The 23934-nt window shown below is 44.9% G+C and overlaps 1 protein-coding gene across 11 annotated transcripts in view; it reads right to left on the bottom strand.

Annotated features, from left to right (window-relative positions):
• Positions 1-3146: 3146 nt before the first annotated feature.
• The window catches only part of SHROOM3 (shroom family member 3), a 134091-nt gene continuing 113303 nt past the window's right edge, over positions 3147-23934 (bottom strand). For 10 of the 11 annotated variants that reach the window (XM_090139080.1, XM_090139083.1, XM_090139088.1 and 7 more), the window contains 7 exons: positions 18907-22114; positions 16230-16306; positions 11341-12240; positions 9784-10302; positions 8891-9041; positions 4699-4971; positions 3147-4075 (listed from right to left, as the gene is read on the bottom strand). In XM_090139080.1, the coding sequence (XP_089995206.1) occupies positions 3716-4075; positions 4699-4971; positions 8891-9041; positions 9784-10302; positions 11341-12240; positions 16230-16306; positions 18907-22114 (5488 nt within the window). In that variant the 3' untranslated portion in view covers positions 3147-3715. The remainder of the gene's footprint in view (positions 4076-4698; positions 4972-8890; positions 9042-9783; positions 10303-11340; positions 12241-16229; positions 16307-18906; positions 22115-23934) is intronic. The other variant, XM_090139079.1, reaches the window with a different exon arrangement.

A 23934-nucleotide genomic window follows, 5' to 3' on the forward strand; every position in this document is an offset into this window, starting at 1 on the left:
TCATTTTCCATTCTGCAAACAAGTCAGTGTGCTAATCTTCAAGAATTGTATGAAGTTTCTATGAAGTGCTATCTGGGTTGGTTTGCTTGCTTCTTTCTCTTCACCACTCTAAACAAGCATGCCAGAGACTGAGCTGTATGATGGATCTGGACTGACACGTGGACTGTTCTGGCACCCTGTGATGGATTTTATAATAGGCAACCATCACAAAAGATCTTGTGTGTAAACTTACAACCAACAGACCCTAGTGTGTAAACACTGCTCATTAGATTTAGTCTCGAGGAAAGCATCTGACATGAATTCCTTGTGACCATCAATGGCCCAAGGGCTCTGTTAAAAAGGAAAAAAACCAAATTGTAATTCGGATGACTAGATCTTCACAGGGTATTACATCACATGGAACTGCACAGCCAAGCAGACTGCAGGGGCATCATGTTGCTGAAAGCATGTGAAGACATACTAAGAGCTGCTTCAGCATCCCTCACTGCACAGACAGCATCGCAGTGCATGTCTCCATCTTTTTCCCATGCTAGGTCTGGGTGCAATGACAGCAATGCATTTGCTGTCTTGATTACTGCAAATTACTTTCAAAGGCCAGGAAAAATTCTGTGAGGCAACACTGATTTACACCTGCTTTTTCTTTTTTCTTTTTTTTTCTAACAGGTTCCTCATAAATTGGCTGGAAATTGAAGATAACAGTTTCAGGAACACTAACTCAGGAAAAATGATGCCCCATTCTCTTCTTTTCTGATAGGTCTCAATAGATGAAAGCTAGTTAGCACTAAGTAAACTGGAATTTTCCCCCATAAGTGAGATTCTGAGGATAAAGAATATGGGGAAGGCAGATACAGTGGAATTGCCAGGTCACAGCCTGATCCAACGGTTGAGCTCCAGGCGAGAAGGTGTAGCTAATCCACTGCTTGTACCTGAGTGACTGGAAGAGGAGAAGCTTAGATCTACCCCTCCTCACTCTCATTCAAGGGTTAGCAGCTGAGGGAGCAGTATCTCTTCAGACTGTACTTCTCTTGAGCTGCTCCTGGTTACTGGAAGGAGTGAGCTAATTTTTCTATCTTTGTTACCTGCTGTTGCTCTATAGTGCCTCTATCCCATTAGAAGGCATAGAAGGCATTGTCATTGCCTTCTTTTGCCATACAGCACATCATACAGTAGCATCCCTGAGAGGCAAATATGTGTACTCTCAACTGGAAAGACAGAGGAAAGAAATAAGCAGAAGTAGAGATCTATATTCCCAGTAAGACAGCACTAGGTAAAATGACATGTTCCTAACTGTAATGTGCAAACGTAACACTGCCAGCAATGAGGTATCCTGTAGTTTTTATACAACTAATTTTAACGGCTGGCCAATGGTCCACTGCTCAGAAGCACTTGACTTGCAAGCATAATACCACCATACTGAGAAGGACTTGGTGTTGCTGCCCACAGCACCTGTGGGCAAAGGTAGCTTTGCTGCTTGCAGTGCAGCATGCTGCCCTTGAAATGAGGACTGCAGCACACAGGCAGACCCTACTTATTTGGGAGGCTCTTCCTGACCTGAGGGAAAGCTGCAGGGCTTCCTTTCTCAGTAAAGAACATGTCACATAGAAAAGGCCCCGTTGGCTGGTCCCAGACTGTTCACAAAAGCCTGTCAGATTTGCCAGTCTTTTTGACTGATTTTGGTAAGTGCAGGATGAAAGGATGGCTTTAAAAAAATTAAATGAACACAATTTTCAAATACACTAAATTAAAGGTATTGTGAAGGTTTCTTTTTTTTTTTTCTTTTTTTTCTTTTTAGAAAAAAAAAATGCTTGCATTGGCTGCAAACAGCTCCCTCTACTGTTTTCCTGAAATCCTCCCAAACAAAGAATCATTCTTGAGTACCCCCAAAATACTTCTGACTTTTTGATTCAACTATTAACGTATAAAAAAATCAGTTCCCCTACTTAGGGTTCTTCTAAAATGCTGTATAAGCCTGAAAGCATGTAAGCTCATTAGTAAAAAGGATATGTTTGCTGTCATTGCAGGTATCTGGCTTACTTCTTCACAAAGCATTAAAATACAGGTAGATTTTATTTGGGGTATTGGAGAATTGATGCTTTATATGACAGGAAGGCGTTGGTAAATTTTTCAGCCTGCCAAGCTGCCTGTGGTAGAGCTACATGAGCTATTCAAAAATACAAATGGAGCTTTAAAACTGGCACTGAAAGCAATGAATGCTGTAATTTTCAGACATGTGCTGGAGCTGGCATTCATAATGAACGGACTTAAAAGCTACACAGCTAAAATTCCTGGTCTGCTCCTGGTAGCAAGATGAATAGTACAATCCTCTGGAGAAAAGAGACGCTTGAATCCCTACTACAGCTGGAAATCTCTGCAAGCTTAGGAAAGAGACAACCTGAGTCTGACTCATCAGTCACAGTGGTGAACTTTTCAGGCAGCTTGTAGCCACATCATTTAAATGGCAACACAGCTCATTAGAGAGGACAGAAACATACAGAAAAATGGAGTCTGCCCCAGTTTGCTTTGCTGAATGCCAACTGGCAGCAATCCTTCAGCACTTGGTAAAATGATAAATTATAGTCAGGCAAATTTAGTTATTCCAGTCTGGACTGACTAGGAAATAATCCAGTAGTCCTTACAGTAGGATTTCAAGTCAATGCTTCTTGTAGCTTCTAAGTTAATTTCTAATGAAATGGATTCAGATAAATGAGATACTACTGTGTGAAAATAATCCTAGTGTACATCTCCCCTTCAGAAATACAGGTCTATAAATAATGTCATTAGAGATCCCTCTCACATGTTGCAGAAATGCATTCAAGCTGCAACAGTAACACAGATGATGAGTTTGATTAGTTAGAACAAAGACAGACTCCACCTCAAACTTCCACACTGAGTGCAGAGCAGGATTAATTACTTTACACTAACTCCTGAGATGCAAGTTCTCAAAAAAGCATATTTAAACTTGAGAATCATTGGATCACAAGGTACTGAGGAGGAAAGATTGTGCTTTTCTGGCCAAAATGTCCCTTATATGGACACTGACTAGTTATCTTCAGTGTGTGTTGAGACAGGTTGAAGCTTCTTCTGGTAGCCTTTTATTATATTAAAAAAAACCCAAACAATAACAACAACAAAACCACAGAGAGATGTTCCAGGCTAATGCATCACTATCTTTGGGGTTCCCTCTTTTTGTTAAAGTTTTCACAAAATACAAAATTAAATGTCTTTTCTACATACAGAACAAAGTAGAATCAAGTAACTGATTAGAGTATGTACAAAAACTTACACATCACCTTGTTCCTTAAAAAATATAAATATCAATAATGTTCAGTAGAATGGGTTGGTTTTATTTTTAAGGCTTCATTCTTTTAGATCCTTCATATTTAATGAGGTGCCAGGTAGGCAGGAAAAGCAGGAAAGAGAGGACGTGATTTTCTTTTATTAAAAGTATCATGTTTAATTCTCATGAGACTCTTCCTCATCTCTGTTAGGAGGAGACACAATTTAGTTTTGTTCCCCCCAGAGTGATTTAAGTTTCCAGGAAGCAGCGGTGGAAGGAAAGAAAAATAAAACCCTTAGTATTGCTATTTGTTTCCTTCACCGAAATCTGGTTTTAAACCCGTCTCTGTTCATTATCACTGTAGAGAGCCATCTGCACAGTACTTGGATTAAACAGACTCAAGCAGGAAGACTTTGCCCCAGGTCCACATGGGAAAGGTTAGAGTGAGGATGAGACTGCTGGAAGTGTTTTACCGTTGACTCCAGCAGAGGTAGCAAGTGCTGCAGCTATGGCAGCTGCTGCTGTTGCATCCCTGGGCGTGAAGTCTGTGGGGAGGCTTTCCATCAGGCACTTGAGCTGCTCCTGACCAAGTTTGATTTTATCATCTAGCTCTCGCTGCTCTATGAGGAGTGCAGACTTCATCTTTACAAAGTGCTGGTAGTCCTGGAGCTGTTCCTCAGAGAGGTAGTTGCCCAGGATCTCCAAAACCACCCGTTCTCGACGGTCAAGGTTTTCCTTCAATTCCCGGGCATCTTCATGCTGGCCAGCCAGCAGTTTCCTCTTCTCATTCAGAGAGCTCTGTACACACCAGAGAGAGCACTTCAGTATTAGCAGCACTATCACTGATACTCACTGATCCCCCCTCTTCTGTCCCTGACACCAAATTTGCCACCTCTTGCTGAGGCAAGTTGGCTGCTAAGTTTCCAGACACACAGCCAGGAGCCTGTGGAAGGAGGATGAATTACTCATTGTGGGCCAAATGTGAATCCCACTAAATGTGAATGTGAATGCTCTGATCAATGTGGGGTAGAAAGGACCCCAAGAAAATCAGTAAAACTTGCTCAAAAGTAGTGACTGCCAGGAAAATCTGGATCTGTCTCTTACAACCACCCAAAAAATGCTAAAATGTGTCATCTACTGAAGTAAAAGGCAGTGTATTGCTTCACAATATAAAATACCATGCAGCCTTTCTTCCACATGCTGGTCACAGACATGCTGTGCCAAACACATTGTTTGGAGATAAAAGCCACAGGATCTGAGACACTTGTACGAACGTGAACCAAGATTCCTAGGGACAGAACCATGTTTGCTATGGCTCATACAAAATCAGTGAGGCATCTGTCTTTGAGCTTATAGAAGCAGAATCTTTTGACTGTTACAGCAGAGAAAGGCCAAGAGGCTACAGTTGTACAGATACGTACCCGCTCTTCACTGTTGGCATTTTCCCCTAGGCTACTGAGAACATTCTCTACCCGGGCCAGGCGTCCTGAGAGAGAAAGCAAGAGGTTCACCACCTTATCCAAATCGCCGATGAACATCTTGTATTTGTCAAACTCGTTTGGTTTGCATAGCTCGCTGATCAACAGCTCCACCTCCTCTCCGAGAGCATTATTCATTTTGATGTCTGCAAGTAAGCCTTCCTTTGCTTCCTTCAGGATTTCCAGTTTGTGGGTCAAGCTCACGATGAGCTCAGCCTGTCAGAAGGGAAACACATTGCCACGCTGGTCATTACCATGATCACACAGTTCATTTGGATGATGACAACAAGAGGATATGGTTACAGTTCATGAGGAGCAAGGTCAAGTCAGTAACAGCTGACAAAGACGACAGCAAGAAGGGAACAGAGAAAACTCTGAATTTCCACATTCAGGTGATAATTTGAATCTGATAACCTGGTAAGATTACATGAAGATATATTCTATCACCAGTGAACATCTTCAAAAGAGACATCCAATTTGGTGTGCCATATTCTCACATCCAGCTACACATATCTGAAATTGTATGTACCATCCTTCAAAATGTTCTTTTAAGACTCTGGATGAAAAGAGCACTGACCACATATCCTGCATCTTATAGCTCCCTGCCCCAGCCTGAAGTTTCTTGTGATGTTACATGTTGTATGACCCAGAACTGTACAAAACAACTGGTAGAAAAATGAATTTAAGTAGTATTATTAATGACATGATGAGAAACTGAGCTGGCAGGTGTGGTTACATGGCTTAGTAAGAAAGAAGGACACTTCCCCCTCTTGCAGTACCCTGAAAGTGCTGACTGCTCCTTATTTGGCTGCCTCAGTGTTCAGCTGCAAGCCTCAAATTCAGCCCTGACAAAGGAGATAGCATCAGCATGATGATATCTCTGCATTGGCTGTGCAGACCCTGCCTTATACTGAGATGCACCAGAAAAGCATTTGTACCAAAGATGCTCTGAATGTACTTAGTGACCGATCAATGAAATACAAAGCACATGCATTTTGTAACACTAAAGGCAACTGTTTCACTGCTGAAGAGAAGGAGGTCTCCAGGGTTCAGCTACTCTAGAAGCAGCAGTGCAGCAGGTGTGCTGGAGATGGTAACTTCAGTTAGGATTTAAGAGAAAGACGTATGCAAAAGCAGAAGTCTGTGGCTTGAGGCTTGCAGTGCTTGCTTCTGTTGGAAGTGACAGTGTAGAGCAGGAAAAGCTCTTGATGTAAGAGATGGGTTATGCTTAGCTTCTTCAATTTATGCACTGATGAAGCACCATTCTATGTATGTTAATCTACTCAGCATACTAATATTGCAGGACGAAATAGAAGCAAATCACAATGTTGTTTGAAAGTATTTTCTCAAAGTTTACTAACACAGCTTTCTTTCCATCAAAACTGCTTGTAATTTCAAACAGAAAGGTGTTGCTTTTCAAAAGAAAGAGTATCTTTAAATCCAGGTCAGGCTTGGGGCTGCTTTTTCAGCAGAGAAGCAAATGGTACTGTTGAGGCAGACACCACTAGATGGTGGTAAAGTCTGTGCATCTTCTGGAGTCTCTGCTTCTCAGTCCACTAGCAGCTTCCTTATATATGCGAAAGCTTAATAACATGTGAGCATATTCTCTAGAACAAATGTCAGGTTGCAGGTCTATGCTGGATTGACTGGTAACTCATGCCATTTCTTAATGGAGCATTCCATTAAGAGAGAGATCCCACCTGCTAGGATAAGGGATAGCTGCAATTCCTTTATCTGGATTCTCTCTTTACTACAACAGGTAGGATCCAGGGAGAACCAACACTTGCCCTCCCCTTTGCCTAAAATGCCAATGTCATTTCCCAAAAGAAAGATCTGAGATCCTTATCAATTGACTACTAGATTAAGAGCTCCTGAGGAGCAGAGGGACGGAGGCAATTTCAACAACTACAATGGCAGGGGAGAAAACCCCATCACAGGATACTGTAGAGTAGACACAAAGTCTGGCATTAACCTCGGCAGGTTTTCAGGAGGCCTGAATTGCTGAGAGCTGGCAGTCACTCCTCCCTGCTGCAGAAGCTTTGCAGAACATGCAGGCCTGCTCTTCTGCCCTTGCTAGCAGGAGGCCACAGGTCTGTCAGGAGTGATGTACCTTTGTTCCAAAGGCCTGGGAGCTGGATGGGGACTACTTTGTGTTCATTAATCGGTGACTCTCCTACAATTCCAAACACCAACCAACACAGTCCCTTTGCATGTTTACAATGGAAATGAGTTTAGTTTATCAAAATCACCTCTCAGATTAGCTACCTTCCCACAAAACACCTATGCAAATGAAATTTCATACATGATATTTCATACATGAACACTGAACATGAACAAACACTTTCATTGAACATGAACAAACATGCCAAATGGATCTCACTGCCTGGGCCTAGTCACTCCTCTCTATTTCTATTTTTCCATGTAAATGCCATCTTTGAGACTTGTTTTCCAGTGGCAGGCACACATCTCCCTGTAAGCCTGTCAGATGCTTTCAGAGTCCCCTTGGAGCAGCACTCTCCTTGTGCTTCACTACTTCTTACCTTTCAGGTTGGTATGAGCAGGCAGCTGGGCGTGAAGTCAAATGAGTTGATTGTGTAGTATAAGCATGGCAGGCCTTTGTCAGGTGCTTCTGATTGGTGACATATGCACCATCATGCACTAAATATCTGTAAAATCACAGGTATTTCTACTGGTGGCAAGCACAGCAAGTGTATCTTAGACCACAGTTCCCTAAAGGCTCAATGAGGTCCTGCCTGCATCTCAAACACTCCACCAACTAAGGCTGATCTACTCACTCACTGCTCTTGTGTTAGATGGAGTTCTCATTCTGGGTATCACTGTATTAAAGCCTGGAAGGGAGCAACTTTTGCTTAGCAAAAAAATGTAAGAAAGGAAATGGTAAAGAAATGGAAAAGAAATGCCAAGAAGAGAGGTAACCTCTCCATGTCAGAGCTGCGAGATAAATTGCATACTCCCAAACTACACACAGTCTCACATCTTCTGCACTTTTACACTTGGCATAGGAGTGGGAATCCAGAGAGAAAATGTGAAGCTGTCCTAGAGACACGTGAATTTCCCATGCTCTGAGAGTTGAGGTTTGGGGCCCTTTCTTTAAATCTATGCCTGATTTCAGTGCAGGAAAAATAAAGAATTATGTTTACAGCATGAGACTTGCATAAATATTTTTATCCTTCAGTTTATTTAATCTCTGCTCTTTGTACAAACAGCACGAACTATGAGCTGTGTTACTTTGTCCACAGCAACATCTAATGTTTATGTTTACAGGCAGGCCTGGATGCTTTTGACGTGAAGATAGGAGGTGTGTAAAGAGAGACACAGACATGCAAGTACCTGTGTGTGGCTCCTTGGAATTTCTGAGCTTCACAATGTATCTGTAATTAGCAAGTAACCAACAGGAGACAACTACAGGGGCAAATTAGGGGGCCCTACAAAAGCCCTGGAAGATAGAGTATCCAAACTTACAGCAAGAAGCTCAGGGGACAGTGAAACATAGCTGCAGAACAAGAGCAAAATGTTTCCTGCTCCCCTGCCCTGCTCTCCCACTCTGTACCCAAGTCATCACATCAAGGTTGTGCTGACTGAATTGCTGAGTTCAGTTTCCTGAACATCTGTGTAACAAAAGGTGTGGTGAAAAGGAGTAACCAACGTTTTTCTGGAAGTGGCATGTGCAGACAACAGGTGAAATGGGTAAACTGCCAGGAGGAAAACCATAGGGTGAAACCTTATCCAGAAAGATGGTGCAGTAACTAGCTGGACTACATTCCTATTTCTAAGCCAACATGTCCTTACTGAAGTCACTCCACTTCTTCCTTTTTCTGTCTTGCTATGAAGCAGTGACTGGCTCTTACAACCTATATACTCAGCCTTTGGCACAATACAGGCCATCTTCATAGTAGTGCATGATTTGTACTCAAATGTGCATTCAGATTAGCCCACTTTGCTCTCTGGATCACTGTAACAAAGCTTCACAAGCAGCCTAAATGCATCCAGCTTCCATACACCTTGAGGCTGTATCAGCCAAATGCTGGATTCAAATAGAAATGCACTTTACCCTAGGGTTTATTATTATTTCATGAATGTAACTAGGAAGTGATGGTGTGTGCTTTGAATTTACCTTCTTCTCGTTGATGTCCAACAGGTCCTCCTCTTCCCCTACTTCCTCTGGCAAGTCTTTGATTTTATTCAGTAGTTCTGCTTTGGGTGCTGAAACATTATAATAAGCAGGGCAGGTGACCAGGGCTACAGGAGCTTCCTTTTCTTCTTTCCTACACCACAGTGAAGAAAAAGGAGATCAGTATGAGCCTTTTTGCCATGCCTAGATCCATGGTCTTCCAGCACTCCCTCTTCAGTACCCCCTTGGTATTAACCACAAAGGAAATAGCGGATTCTCACCAACAGAGGGTGCACATCAGCTGCTTTCTTCTCTCCTGCGCAGAACAGCACAACTACTTTGTTTAAATACTGACTGGCTAACAGCTTTGAATAGGGCCAGATCTTTGCTGTAGATAAATCAGTACAGCTCTGCTGGTGATGATTAGACTGGCATCAAGCATTACAACTTATTTCTGTGCAGTTCTCCAGCTAGTTCTCTGGCTGGAAATCTTTGAGCAGTCACACTGCAGGATGTGGACTGATCTTTGCATCTGGTTGCAATCAGGCACACCCACCTCTCCTTCCCGAACTAGGCCTCTCATTATCTTCTTCCCACCACTGTTACGGTCCTGATTTTACTCTCATACTTGATATGGCTCATTTCCTGCCCCATTATCAAGTTCAGCATTGTTTTCTATGCATCCTGGAGAAGTGAGCTCATCTACAGAAGAACTGATGAGAAAAGTCATTCAAAAATGCCCTGCCAGTCCTCGCTCCTGGGACCAGAGAAACTCACCCTCTGCCACTGTCCATCTACAATGATTAGGAAAAATTCTGCACAAGCTCATCCCTTAAAGCAAGGAAGCAGCAAGTTCTGCTGCAAAGTTAACCACAAACACAACAAACAGTGCTTACGTGTTATCTTCTGCTGCTGTCCTGCTAGCTTTCTTCTGCGTTGTCTTCCTTTTCATGTTGTTCTCCTTCAACAAGCTGGTTCCACTGGGGAAAAGCCCTTCCATTAAGTCCATGGTTGTCTTCATTTTGGAGTCAGGATCCAGGATATCAGCCAGAGACTTGTCTTTATGGACAATCTCTTTTGCTAAAGCCTCTGACTTAATGTCCTCTGGGCTTTTTTTCTTTGTCTTCACTGGAGGACATGTGTTGAGTGTCCCAGAGTCTGCACTGCCATTTTCTGACTCTCTGGTGATAACTGCTGGTTCTCTGTGGTTGCCCTCAGGTTGAGTTGTGGGTTCTCCATTAGAGCTTTGTGGCCCTTCAGAAGAAGTAGCTGATCGGTGCTGCTTATCCACAGCAGGTGAAGAATTAGTCCTCTTTGATAAAGACGGTGAGAAGGACCAATTATTTTCACTGATATTCGTGCCCAACCCTGTTATCTCCCTCTTGGCCAGGGCTTTGGAAAAGCTTTTGAAGCTGCTACGGACAGAAAAATTCTGTGAGATGAAGATAAACTTACCACACATGATCTTTGTGAACAGATGATGATGGCCTAAGACAAGTAAGTTTTCCTTCTCACACATTCATTTCTGTCTCTTACTTTGCCCACACTGTGAAGCTACTGGCACCAGAAACATTCCATTCCCTCAACCTGGATGCTGCCATTTTGTCCTTTCACTGTAGAAAGCACCAGTGTCAGTCAGTTTGTTTTGTGCTCATGGGAGACATTGAGTCTCACCACTTGGGAATGCCAGCCTGAGCAGTCCACACTTGATACAGCCTTTTCATATTAAGAAAGCCCTAGCCAGATTCTTCCCCAGAGGAAGAATCCCTCTTCCCTCCTTGATAGTAAGGGAAGTTGTGCTGAGTTAAATCAGCTGGGCACCTAGCCCTAACCCCAATCCTTCAGGAAAAATGCACGATACAGTGTTACTGTGACATATTGGCGTTGTCGCTTCTTGGCACATGGTTGCTGTTTCATAACAGGATTGTTCTGTGCCTGATATAAAGTGTATTCTGGGAAGTCTAACAGTTTGGAAAAACATGAATTTTCATACTTTCAGAAAACAGTAACTGGAAAGAGTAAGCAACTATTCTTACTCTTCATGCTGGTGTGTGAGAAGAAACCACACTGACATCCATACAGTAATTACAGGGAGCATGCAGGATATTTTCTCACTTACAACCCTCTTTGCCTTGCCCACTACACACCTGTCAGTGTATCTGCTGATGGACCACAAAGCTTTTAGCCTTCTTGCTTTGTGACCTGTCCCGTCCATATGATTTAACAATGCTCTTGGCATCTAGCAAAACCCTGCGGCAGTGAGCCTGTCTGTCTGTCCCTCTCCCCTTATAATCTGTGCAATCCCCTGCAAAGCTTCACACTTGGCTAGCAGCTGTGGGTGGGTTGTTGCAGAATGCCAAGCTGTAGAGGTCAGTCACATTTGGCTGGAGCCCCACATATCTTACTGTATATGGCCCTACAGTGCCCGAGATGCTGTGATAGCTCTCCCTTACCTCAATTTGTCTTCTGTGAGCCTGGTGGATTTGTCTCCAGCTGCCCCATATTCCTCAAGTGCAGTTGGTGGGGGAGGAGGTGGGAATTCCTCCGTGCCATTCGCAGAAGTGCAAGAGCTCAGCTCAGGAAGAGGATGGGGTGGCAGTGGGGGTGAGAAGGCTGGAGCAGTGACAGCAGGCTGGAAAGGCATGAGGAACACCTCATCGTCTTCATCATCCTGCAGCAATGGTGGAGGCGTGAGCTGCAGGCACGACTCTGAGATCCGGAGGTGAGTTGTTGCCTGGGGAGAAGGAGTCTCTGGGTCAGAGGAAGTGCTGCTCTGTGTTGGAAGGGACTGCCATCTCTGGGAGAACTTTGGCCCATCTGCTGGAGGAGGCACCACAGCATGTGGCAAGCTTTTGTCTTTGACTGAGTGAGCCCACATCACTCTGTGTGGGAGGGATCTTTGCAGCATCCCTGCTTTCCTTCTGCATACAATCTCCTCTGCAGGAGCCTCAACGGACTTATCCTGAACAGCATCCAAAGACGGTGCCTGAGTAGTACCACTGCCCCCAAGAGGAAAAGCATCTTGTTCAGCATGGTGCTGTCTCAGAGCCTGGCCATCACCTGTGGCCTGCAAGTTGGAGGCAGGTGTACTAGGGGAGGACTGGCTAGATGCAGAAGGAATGAGGAACATGGATTTAAAGCCTTGCTTTTGCTCAGGATAGTGACTCCTTGCCTCTGTTGGAGATGGAACAAATGCAGAACTCCTGCCATCTTGTCTGGAAAGTTCTGAGATGTTATGGTTCTCAGTCAGCGTGGAAGACCCAGTGCCAATCTCACTGATGTGGTGTGGATGGGGATAATAACTTGTAAATGTAATTTTTTCTGAGTGGCTTTTTTCTTTCTTGCTGAAAGACCTACAAAAACAAGAGATAGACCACTTAAGGTTTAACAATTAATCAAGGAACAGGAAAAGCTACTGTACAGCTGCTTAGAGAGGCGACCATTCTGGAGGCCTGAGTCAGTGCCTGCTAATCCACATGAGGTTCAGTCATGATTTTGAAAGCAGAGGTAAATGCAGTCTACTAGTTTGAGGGACACTAAACCAGATCCACTCCCACTCACCATCTCCCATAATTTTCAGTGTGTGCTAGACCACACAGATCTGTGCACACATACAGCGAGCATCACAGCAAAAACTCAGTAGAAAAAAATCTTGGAAAAATCTGATTGCCTTGCTTCCCTTCAGTCTCATTTGGATACTGTTAATTACAGATGGCTCAGGTAGTGAATGCAGTAAGGAAAATTATTTGACATAGTCTACCGTCAGAGTCCATTCTTAATTGCTGTTAAGTTTAACAATTAATCTGGAGTACTATGTCCAGGCCTGGGGCCCCAGCACAAGAAAGATGCAGCGCTGTTGGAATGGGGAGGACCACTAAGATGATCAGAGGACTGGAGCAGCTCTCCTGTGAACAAAGGTTGAGGGAACTGGGCTTGTTTAACTCGGAGAAGAGAAGGCTCTGGGGAGACATCATTGTGGCCTTCCAATATTTGAAGGGAGCACATAAACAGGAGGGGGTTTACATGGGTGGATAGGGATAGGACAAGGGGGAATGGTTTTAAACTGAGACAGGGAGGTTTAGGTTAGATATTAGGAGGAAGTTTTTCACACAGAGGGTGGTGTCACACTGGAACAGGTTGCCCAAGGAGGTTGTGGATACCCCATCCCTGGAGGCATTCAAGGCCAGGCTGGATGTGGCTCTGGGCAGCCTAGTCTAGTGGTTAATGGCCCTGCACATAATAGGAGGGTTGAAAGAAGACGATCTTTGAAGTCCTTTTCAACCCAGGCCATTCTATGATTCCCTGATTCTATAAATTTCCATTTTATGGGCCAAAAAGATCCCATCACATTATTTGCTCCCTTTGGGAAGTAATGCTGTTTTTATGAAAAAAAAAAAAAGGGAAGTAAAAGTGCACTACTTTGACTTCATAGAAAAATTTGAAAAGCTCTTACAATGTTGGGATTCTATTAAGTAAAAGAGTTCCACTTATATTTGTAGTTGTTACAAAAAAAATCACAACAGACTTCAAGTGCATGTTACGGTTGCAAACTAAGAAGATCATATTATTCTTTCCGTATCTTTTAACAGATTATCATGTAAGCCTAAGAAACAGGGTCTGGCCTCTGAAGCAAGGATCCTGCTCAGAATATGTAGTCAAACCTACTTGCTTGTATGGTTATTTAGTTGGAAAACAAAATGAGCTGTAATAATTAGCACTAGAAGATGCAAGAGAAGATGGCCTAAAAACATGAGGCCAGACCATAAAACAATAAAATACAATAAAGCTGTACTGCCAATACATTTTCTGTTCTCGAGACACATTGTTCAAGCAGTCTTACACTTACTTCTAGCCCATGATGTTGAGACTTGGGGCCCAAATTTGTTCCCAGGCACACTGGTACAAATTAAAAACAACTCTGACAAAGACATGGGTCGTTCTGGCTTTATTCTGGTGTAACTGAGAACAGAATTTGGCAGCCTTTGCCTGGGAGCAGGGAAACTTCCCAGACAGAATACTCTTGGTATTGTCTGTGGTTCCTGGACAGTAGCAATGTGTATTCTTTTAAGATGCTCAGTATTTGTCAGAAACACCAGATGGTAATTCTCTAATTTAAAGATCTCTCCTACTGTGGAGGCAACTGTGGGTTCTAAAACTGGTGGAGCAATGATCATTCCCAGCAGTGCTTATGAGCCAGCTATTGTATGACACCTGCAGAGCAGGTCAGTAGCATAGAGCATAAGTTATGTAGCATGTGTGACAAGACCAAATGCTCACTTGTCTAAGCTGACCATCTGATAATTTTCCTCCTTGATCAAGAGAGAAGGTACAGATGGTCCCATCTCCTCTTCATCACATTAAATGTTGTGTTCCAAGGGAACCTAGAAGTGTAACTCCTACTGCCTGGTACTGACTCTCTGGAAGGGCATGTGCATGCAGTATGCTGCAAGCAAAGATAGGATGGTGATGGTTATATGTGAGAGGACTGGCTAAAAAATAGCTATTTGGGACTGACAATCACAGGACAGACAAAGATTTGCATCTCTTAAGGGATGGATTAAGGATGTTGCAGTAATCCTGTTTTACCCAGACTGTGATATACTCACACCACAGTAGGAGAAGGTTCAACGTTATCCTGATAGCAGAATTCCTCCTGAATATGGCTAAGGACCTAGTTTACTTGTCTTTATAACTTTGCAGAGGATTCATATCTTGTTCCCACTGAGACTTAACTGCAAAACTTCTTCTAGCTTTAGGAACACAGTATCAGAACACTTTTGCTTTCAAAAATCCTGCCCACTCTTATTCAGTTCACTCCAAGCTCAGCAATATATATATTAAAAAAAAACATTCAACAGCAAAGGCTTAATGGGGAGTGCTTTGCAGCCTTTGTGGTGGGAACCTGTATCCTCAGAGCCAAGGGCTTTTTCTTGTCTTCTCTCATTAAATTCTGATCTAAAAGGGAAAGCAACCTCAAATCTCCCAGAGGAAATGTGCTTGCAGAACATGCAAGACACCAACAGAGCAGAAACTTTATAAGAATGTTGGGTTAATACCAATAACGTTTGTACAATGAAGCATGAAAATGAGAATCCTATATTTTGTGCCACAATAAACTTTTTTTTTTCAGTCTGGATGATCCATTTCATTATGTAGAAAATAGTTTGGATTTAAAAAAAAAAGAAAACAGAAACCAGTTTTTGGAAAGAATGATGAAATGCCAGCTCTAGAACATACAGGGAGGCAGGATGAACTAAAAGAGCTTTTTTCTCAAGGAAAAAAAAAAAAAGGAAAAAAAAGGAAAAAATTATTCTGAATTTAAGAGAAAGGGTGCATTTTAAGCAGTCATAAAAGGCACGCCTGAAAGCAGAACGAGTTCCTTTAAAACAACATTTATGTTTTCTTAGGAAGAAAAAATTTGCCAGCCAGGCGAAGTAAGATCCAGCTAGACTAGATGCTTTCCCCTACTTTCAGCTGTAACTCCCCTACCCAGAGCTGTAGAGTGAAACCTTTGGAGACAGCAGTGTTAATCTCAGTGTGACAACAGAGTGGGACAACATTTACTGCAAGTTTATAAAAGAAACAGAGCTCCTTTGTGAGTAATTATTTTGGTCTCTCTTGATGGTTTTTACTGTAAGCTAACGGTTAGCTATTTGGGCATTCAGAGCTTAGGGCAAGCATCTATTTATTATTTAAATGTAAATATAGCAAGATCAACTTCAGTCCTGGTTAGCTTCAAAACAATCTATTGCTAAAAGGATAGTTACATAAGTCCTAATATTATGTGTTTTATTATTACACTTTTCTATTTTTAAAAACATTTGTCTCTCTCCTGTTGCTGAGCAAGATATCCTGCCTATACAAAATAAAGCAGCCTAGATGCAAAGCTCCCAGATAAATGTGATCTCTTTGTTTTAGCTCACACTGATGTTCACTCGCTTCTGGGGAGGCAGCATCCAGGACTGGAGAAACCCAGACAAAGAGAGACATCATGGTATATTTTCCTTTGGAGTCCTCCAGCTCTGATAATTTCTAACAGTAGATGAAACACATTTGGAAGGTACATGATTTGTCTGTTGCTGCAGAAACACACACCAAGACAACATGATTGTGGAGAAAGAACTTAGAGTGAGTTAATGTCTGCAGTGGGAAAAACAGCTCATGACAACTTACTCCTCCTAACTCCACTGGGCAGAGCACATTCATATCTGCACCCATACAGACTTTCTCTAGCTTGTCCCTAGCCACCTATTGGCACAGACAGCACATCACAACTGCTGCTAGCAGCTGGGTAATAAGAGCTGATCCTGAAGTGATAAAGGGGACAATAACATGCACCCACCTGGCTCCTGCACTGATCACATAGAAAGGATCTCTCACCATGGCACCAAATTCACTGCTTTCTCTTCTCAGCAGGTCCTGGAGTGGAAAGACAGCATTATCAGCAACAAATGAAAGAAAGCAATAAAACACTGATGCTCCCTACTAAGAAGCTACAGCACATATCACACAATACTCATAGCTAGGCCCTGCCTCCTCTGAAAACATGCCCAAATGTATCAATGGGAGCTGGGTGCTCACTGATGTTTAAATATGCAAGCAAGAAGCTGAGGTATCATTAAAACAGCCTTAACCAGAGAAGTTGGATAGTGAACAAACTGTGCCCAAACCTAGCACCAAAACAAGAGGAAAATGCTGCAGAGAGATGCTGAATAGCACAGAGTTCAGGAGCTCCAGTCACAAGCAGATGTGCTGAAAAACATCACCAAGTTTTGCACTCGTTTTTTTGAAAACTGAAGTGCTGGACCAACTCCTCTTTGGGCATCTGATCTAAAACCAAAGAAATTTCAGAGCTGAAATAGCTTTGTGAATCTGACTCTCTATGCCATAAGACACCAGACTACTATGAGACATGAAAGCAAATGCTATGCCTGCTTTTGAAGAGGTTGGTATTTTCTCCCAAATGACCTTTTCAGCACAGCGCAACCCATTGCCCCCTTTCCCACACCATTCCTTGTTCGATTTTTTGGCCAGTGTTGCTACAGTGTAAGGGTAAGAGCCGACCTTAATTTAGGACTTAGAGAGCTGGAAGATATGCAGGCTGAGACAGATTTAAAAAGCAGAAAGGAAAGAAGGCTGAGAATCTGCTCTGAAGATGGAGCGCTAGTAATTCCACATGGCTATCTATTTCCTTATATCTCTAAACAAATTCCTACAGTGACATTGCAATGTGATTTATATGTAGCCTGAAAGGAATATAATACACTGTACACAAGGCCCTGCAAAATATACAGTGAGGCAGAGAAGTCTGCTGCTAAACTGGAAATAAACATTTCCCACAAAAAATCTCAAAAGGTCCCAAAAAACCCCAACCACCCGGTTGCTTTGGCTTTGTCCCTCACTTTTTTTTTTACTGTTGTATTGGAGACGGTTCAGAAACAAACTGAGTTAAGAGAGCACTCAAATATACTTTCAAACACACTTAAATTTTGCCGTATGTTTGAAGTCGAACATGCTTTCCTGAATTAGGAATTAAGAACAGGATTTTCACCAAAGCCTCACTGCCTCTGAGATAAATACTCACTCCAGAAGTGGATACAGCCAAAGCACTCTGGGAAAGAGCAGCAAGGTCTCTACCCTCTTTCTGCATCTTATCTTAAAAAAAAAAAATCTTAAAAGTGCATCTTATCTTAAAAGTACATTAAAGAAGACACTGGAAGATGCTGTGAGCAGTTCTGCACCACTGCTTACCATGTTTCCTGAGCTAGCTTCCACCAGACAGAACTCTGGTTTGGCTGATGAATGTACACAAGACTGAAAATGAGCCAGCAAGGGAAACATTAAGGATTTCAAGAACTTCCCTGTGTGTCTCCTGCATGAGACAGCAGGCCTGTTAAACGTGAACTGTTAATTGGCCATTGGGATCTGCGGTCTGTGGAGAGAGGGTATGCAGAATGTAACACCAAGGGGTCTGGGCAGATGACTCCTTCCTCTGCCCAGAGCTCTCTCCCCATATCCCTTTTTACATTACTCAATTCAGTATCTCTTCACTGCACCTTCGTAATCCTTCTGGGCAGCAGTAAATGTTTAAGTAGCAGGAAGGGTCCTGGGTCTCAGATGCCCTTTAAGTATGCAGGCCTGCCCAAACACTCAGACTATTTGCAACAAGAAGCCTGCTCACACATTCAGGCTGCTTCCTCCCTTTCTCTGCGATGAACAGAGCCTGGTGTGAAGACAGGAACAGAGCAGCAGGCCCACCGTTGCTGTAGATCACAGTGGCCTGAGCAGCTGCAGTTACCTAAATAGGTCTGCACAGATTTCAGCCTGGGCAGTTGTTCTTTAAGAAGTAAGCTTATTTCCACTATTTACTGTCAGTGGAGTCAGTCAAATTCCCTGTTCATGACACATCAGTGTTATGTTCCCAACCACCAAGCAGGGGACATGGAGAGAGCAAAATGGGTCTCCACTAAATTTCTCCACAATGTTTCCCTCCAGGGCTGGAGGCAAAACTTAGCGGTTACTTGGCAGTGCCTGTTCTGAGCATTTCCCAGCACTGTCAGACACAGCACAAGCAGAGGCAATTTCAAGCAGCCTTTAAGATCCTCCGCTTTGCACTAGGGTAGTGGACTAAGGAAAAAGAACAGCAGCAGCATGGAGTACACCCCACCACAAACATCCCAGTGCTTTCCCATTGATGCTGGCAGATAAGCACATGACACCTCAGATGGTCTGCCATGGACAGGAAGCACACAAGCATGTTATCAGCAGATGCATTGAAATCCCTGCATCTGTGAAATCCCTGAAGGAGCCCCAGCAGTAAGAAAGCAGAACAGAAGCAATAACTCAGCAGCAAGCAATTAAAACAGCATCCTAATGTAAAAGGAATAAATGGTCTGTACCTCAGCATGCATTTAACCTTTCAGTACCAATGGAGTTATTGCCAAGACTGAGCATCAGTCTGTTGCCTGACATACCCCGTTTCCCTGCTTTCTTGAACAGACAATCCAATTTCCACATACCTGGTGTTTTTTATCTGCTGTGGGTGACGATCTGGAACGTGTATGCACAGGGACACATGCATTCCTTTGCTGATTGTCGTATCTATCAAGCAAGTCTTCCACAGACACTGATTTCCCAGATTTCCTGGGTGCTTCAAAGCTCCGCTCCTTCTTCCCATAGCAAGGCTGGCCCTGTGGGCGCAGAGGGTCTGTCTGCGTGCCTTTGTTGAGCTCCACTTTGGCTCTGTAATCCCGACACCTGTCTGGTTTTGATCTGCTCATGATCGAGCTGTCCCGGTGTCCTTTCTTCTGCTCATCCCCACTCCCATCAAAGCAGCCGGTCAGCCCGGGAGGAAGGGTGGAAGACACCCGCCCTGTCCTGGCTATCCGTTCAATGGACTCTCTCCGGCGCAAGAGGTTCTGATCCTGGAGAGAATTCATGCTGGAGGCAGAGGAAAGGCTCTGGCTGTCCTGGCCACCTGCTTGCAGGTAGGAGCTGTGGGATCGCTCCCTGAGCAGCCCAATGTCCTGTGAGGATGGTCGTTTGCCCGTTTTGCGCTCAATGTATTCGGCGAGGGCATTCTGTTGGAGTTGCTTGAGCTCTGGCTTAGAGAGGCTGACAGTGGAAGAAGCTTTGCCATCCCTTTCAAAGATCTTACGCCTATCAGCCACCGTGTTCTCTGGGAAGACAAAATGGAGGCCTTTCTTCTGGAAGGAGAAAGGTGATGGCTCCCCATCAGAGATGCCCACCTCGTTCATCTTCTCTGGCTCTGAGTAAGACCGCTTCTTCTGTTCTGCTGTCAGCCGCTTCCGGCCCCCGATGCGCAAGATGTGCGGTGTCCTGGAGTTGTCCAAGGCAGAGAGGCTGCCTTCCGTCGGTGTGACACTGTGTCTCTCCTTTGGGGTGTGGGGAGACGCCGCCATGCTCCTCATGCCCACATGAGCCGAGGCAGGCCTCTGGATCGCCCTCTTGGGCATATTCACAAATGGGGGGCTGATGCGCCGGAAGGAGGTGGCCCTCAGTACTCGGGACTGTGCGTCTTTAATGCTGTTCCTGTAGGCCCTGTTGAACGGTGTGTCCAGCTGTGACACGTGGGCATCCTGGATGTTGTCCTTCCAGAGGGCTTCTTTCTCAGGCTCCCCTCCCAGCTGGAATGTGCTTTTGCTCCTTGGCAGCTGGGCCACCCTTATTTGCACTTCACTTTCCGGACACGGCTCATAGTACTCATTGCACCTTGCCTGCTTCGCTGAAGCTGCCATCTGCAGCTCCACACAGCGCCAATCAGCCTCTTCCAACTTCCCGTTCCTCACAGAGGGGCTGGAGACCCTGCCCATCTCACTGGGCTGCTGGGTGCCAAGTTTGCTCCGCGTGTCCTCCGAGCTGTTTGGAGAGCTCTTGGTGCTGGAGGGCTGGCTCACCCTGCTGAGCCCATAGTGCTGGCCAAAGCTGGGAACACCAGCACTCTGGGGTCGGTGAGTGCTTTGCTCTCGCTGCTCAAACTTGCTGACCTTCTCCAGCACAGAGCAGCGGGACTTGCTGGGATCTGGTTTGCCATGAAGAACACTTTGGGTGCTGCTAGAGCTGAGTCGGCTCCTCCCAAGATCAGAGGTCTTTGGGTGCTGCAAAGGGATCTCCTCATATTTTGGCTCTACAGCATGGAATGGAGCCATGCTCTTGCCCTTGTCCTGCCTCACAAAGGCCTGCGGGTCTGCATCACTCCATTGTCCTCTGTGATCCCTCTCCTCTTTGCTGCTGTTGTTCAAGTAGGACAGCTTGGCACTGGAATAATTTTCACATGGCTCAGAGCTACTTTGCCTTCTGGAGCTCTCAGGGATGTTCTGCAAAGAAGAGAAGCTATACTGCCTGGATTTGTTGTGACCCCACTGGAGGTGAGTGGCAACATCTCTCTCATTTATCTGTATGTTGCCATTTTTGTCAGCCTGGGATTCAGCCTCCCGGTTCTCTCTGGACTGGTGGGGTTTTTTTCTCTCACCGGCATCTCTTGGCTGGATATGCGGGGCTTGAAAGCTGTGTTTAGAGGCCTGTGCAGGACTCACAGCATCTCGGTTGCTGTGTGATACCTTGTAAGAGGGTAACAACTCCTCCTTCTTTGACACGCTTAAGTAGACTTCTGTGTTATGAGGTTTTTGCTGGACAAGTTGTGCTGTGGCATCATGCTTTCTCTCAGCATCTGGGGGCTCGTAAAAAACAGCTGATCTGTTTGTAGTACTTTGGTTTCCATTCTCATCAAAGCCCAGGGTGCTGCTGGCTGCACCTTTGTCATATGAGACTGGAAAAGATGGAGAGTAGCCACTTTCTTTGGCCAGAGCTGGAAAAAGAGTCCCATTACTGCTTGCAGAAGGCTGGGGAACCTGGGCATAGTGTGGCTCTGGAGAAGGTACTGGGTAGACCCCGGTGGGCAGCAGGGGCTGCCCTGGCTGGGAATAGTTCTGCTTGGGCTTCACTGTGGGACTGCTCTCCGGGCTCTTCTCCACCACTGTGTGCAGTTGCCCTTCCCCAAAGTGGGTCTTCAGCAGAGGTCCCTGGGAGAGGGGGCTGACAAGAGGAGACCAGGACCCTTTCAGCTGGCTTCGGCTAGGCTTGTTCAGATCAAGGCCAGAACATGAGCTGGGTCTCTCATGATGCCTGATGGCTGCGTAGCTGTCACTGCGAGTGGGAGGCAAGGGAGGTCCCTTGTGGGGCTTGCTTTCGCTGTCTGAGCAGCCCTGGCCTGGCTGCACCCAGGAGGGAGCTGTGTTGTTCCGGCTGAAGTTGTGGAGCCTGCCATGGCCGCGACCATCCAGCGAGATCCGGGCCTCACTGCTTGGAAGCAGAGCAGAGGACTTCACTTCGTACTCTTCAGAAATCCTTCGCTGGGAATCGTAGACTGTCTTGACATACCTGATGTCAGCCTGCTTCATGCCCTCTGGTAGGCTGCCGCGGGAGTGCATGCTGTCTGTGGAGCAGGAGTGCTCCTTGCTGAATGGCGAAGCGGCGTACTCAGGAATGCTGGAGTTGGTGGAGAAGGAGCTGTAGGCTGAATCTCTCTTGCTGTGCAGGTGAGAGAGCTGGTCGATGCTGTTGGTGGATTTGGCTGGGGACAGGTGACAAGGATGGTAGCCAGGGGAGGAGTGGTCCAAGCTTTCCATGCTGCCCTGAGAACTGTACTGGTCAGGGCTTCTCCTCAGATAGCCATGCTCATAGCCAGAGAGATCGCTGGTTGAGGAGCTGGGGAAGAGTGAGAGAAGAGTAAGAACCCACTGTTAGCAGAGAAGAGGCACAACAACTTTTAAGTGAGCTCAGAAGAAAGATGTTTAGCTTTGAGACGTGCAGATGAAAACCCATATTTGGACCTTGCTCCATCCCCTGTTTGCAGTCATCTCAGTTCACTAAAAGGAACTGCTTGACATTGCAACACATGGCTCTTATTTACCACCAAGGGGTAGGAGGAGAGAAATGCAGACAGAGAGACACAGCATCTCTGGAGCCAGGGAGGATCAACTCCACCCATCAAACCTATCCAAAGCACTTGAAAAGCTGAATGAGTGCCGACGCCACCAAGGAGAAGGAGAGGAGCATATGAGGCGTTCTAGGGAGAATCTAATCTCTTCCTTTTTTCCCATTTCATTCCTTTTTATGGAGATGAAGGCTATACCCTGGCACGCTTCCTGGAAATTTAGCTGTCCCAAGGATAGTTTGTTTGCTGCGAAAGAAAACTAAGCTGACAAGACAGAGAAGAGATGCACGTGTCTGTGCATGGAGGCAAGTTGGGGGTGCACTGATATTAAGTTTTACAACAGCCCAGGAAGCCTTTCCAGGCTCCTCACATGTAGCTCTACATGTCTGAGTGCTCCGTGGCACCTGCTCCAAAACACATGTGTTGGCAGAGGACTCATGGCCTCCAAAGATGTGTTCAAATGAAGATATTCAGAGAGCTTCCTATCAGCTGGAAGTGGGCTCCTTGTGCTGGCCATATTTCCTCTCCACCTCACATGGGGATATCACAAATACATGGAGAGAACCCCCTGGCCAGAATAAAATGCAGCAGCTCTGCAGAGATGCAAAAGAGCACAGAGACAGAAATAGATCTTGCAAAACTCAGGGTAGAGCTGGTTTACTTATTTAAATGTACCACTATGCTAATGAAGAAAAAAAAAATCTCCCTGGCAATGCTTTGTGCAGCCATGGCCAGCTGGCCACTAGATGTTCCCCATACTCCTCTCCAAGCTCCCAGGAGACACAGCCGTGCTGCCAAAGGCTCTGCAGGAGCTGCAGCTGGGAAGCAAAGCCCCCAGGTGGGAAGTGAATATGCTACAGGATGATCTGTGCTTCAGGCCAGGGAGGAACACACATTTTTTTCTGTAATGATGCCCTCACTTTTTTTAATGCCAAGTTTTCCCTTCCCACCCCTCTGCCAAGACTTGGTTATATCTGTAAAAGATATGATGTTTAGATGCCAGTGGCTATAAGGAGAATTTCCTGCTCCTGAAAACCTCCTGCTTTGCCAGGGAAAAATGTTCCTTTTCCTTACTGCTTAATTTTATTTTTTTATTTCTTTTCTTCTGCTGGGGAAACAACTGTGCTGCCTTTCTCCCTGGGGGCAAGCCATGGGATACAGAGCAGGACTCCAACTCCTCTATCTGGACCCAGAGATGGCCACCTTAATATACTGGCAGTGGGCTCTCTTCTTGTTGAGAAGGAGAATTTTTTAAGCAATTAGTTGCATAGATGTTAATCACTTCAGAGAGCATTTAATTGAGAAATACATGGCCACTTTCTCTGGGTAACCAAAGATGAAGCAAAGCCCTCCTGACTCCAAACCTAACCCTGGCTGTTTGTAATCCCATCAGCTGTATGAAGGCAACTTTATTTTGCCACCAAATTTTTGTTCCCTTCCTTCATTCCTGTGCTCTAGATTTAGACCCTGATCTTGTAGTCAGCACCATCAAGGCAGACCCTTGGGCATGAGGCAGAGCCTCCCTGAAGCCAGTGTGACACTGGAAACAATGACACAGTATTTGGGGTTTAGAAGCACACTAGTTTGGAAT

The sequence above is a fragment of the Phasianus colchicus genome, chromosome 4 (assembly GCF_987193195.1).
Source record: "Phasianus colchicus chromosome 4, bPhaCol1.hap1.1, whole genome shotgun sequence".
In the NCBI taxonomy this organism is placed as follows: domain Eukaryota; kingdom Metazoa; phylum Chordata; class Aves; order Galliformes; family Phasianidae; genus Phasianus; species Phasianus colchicus.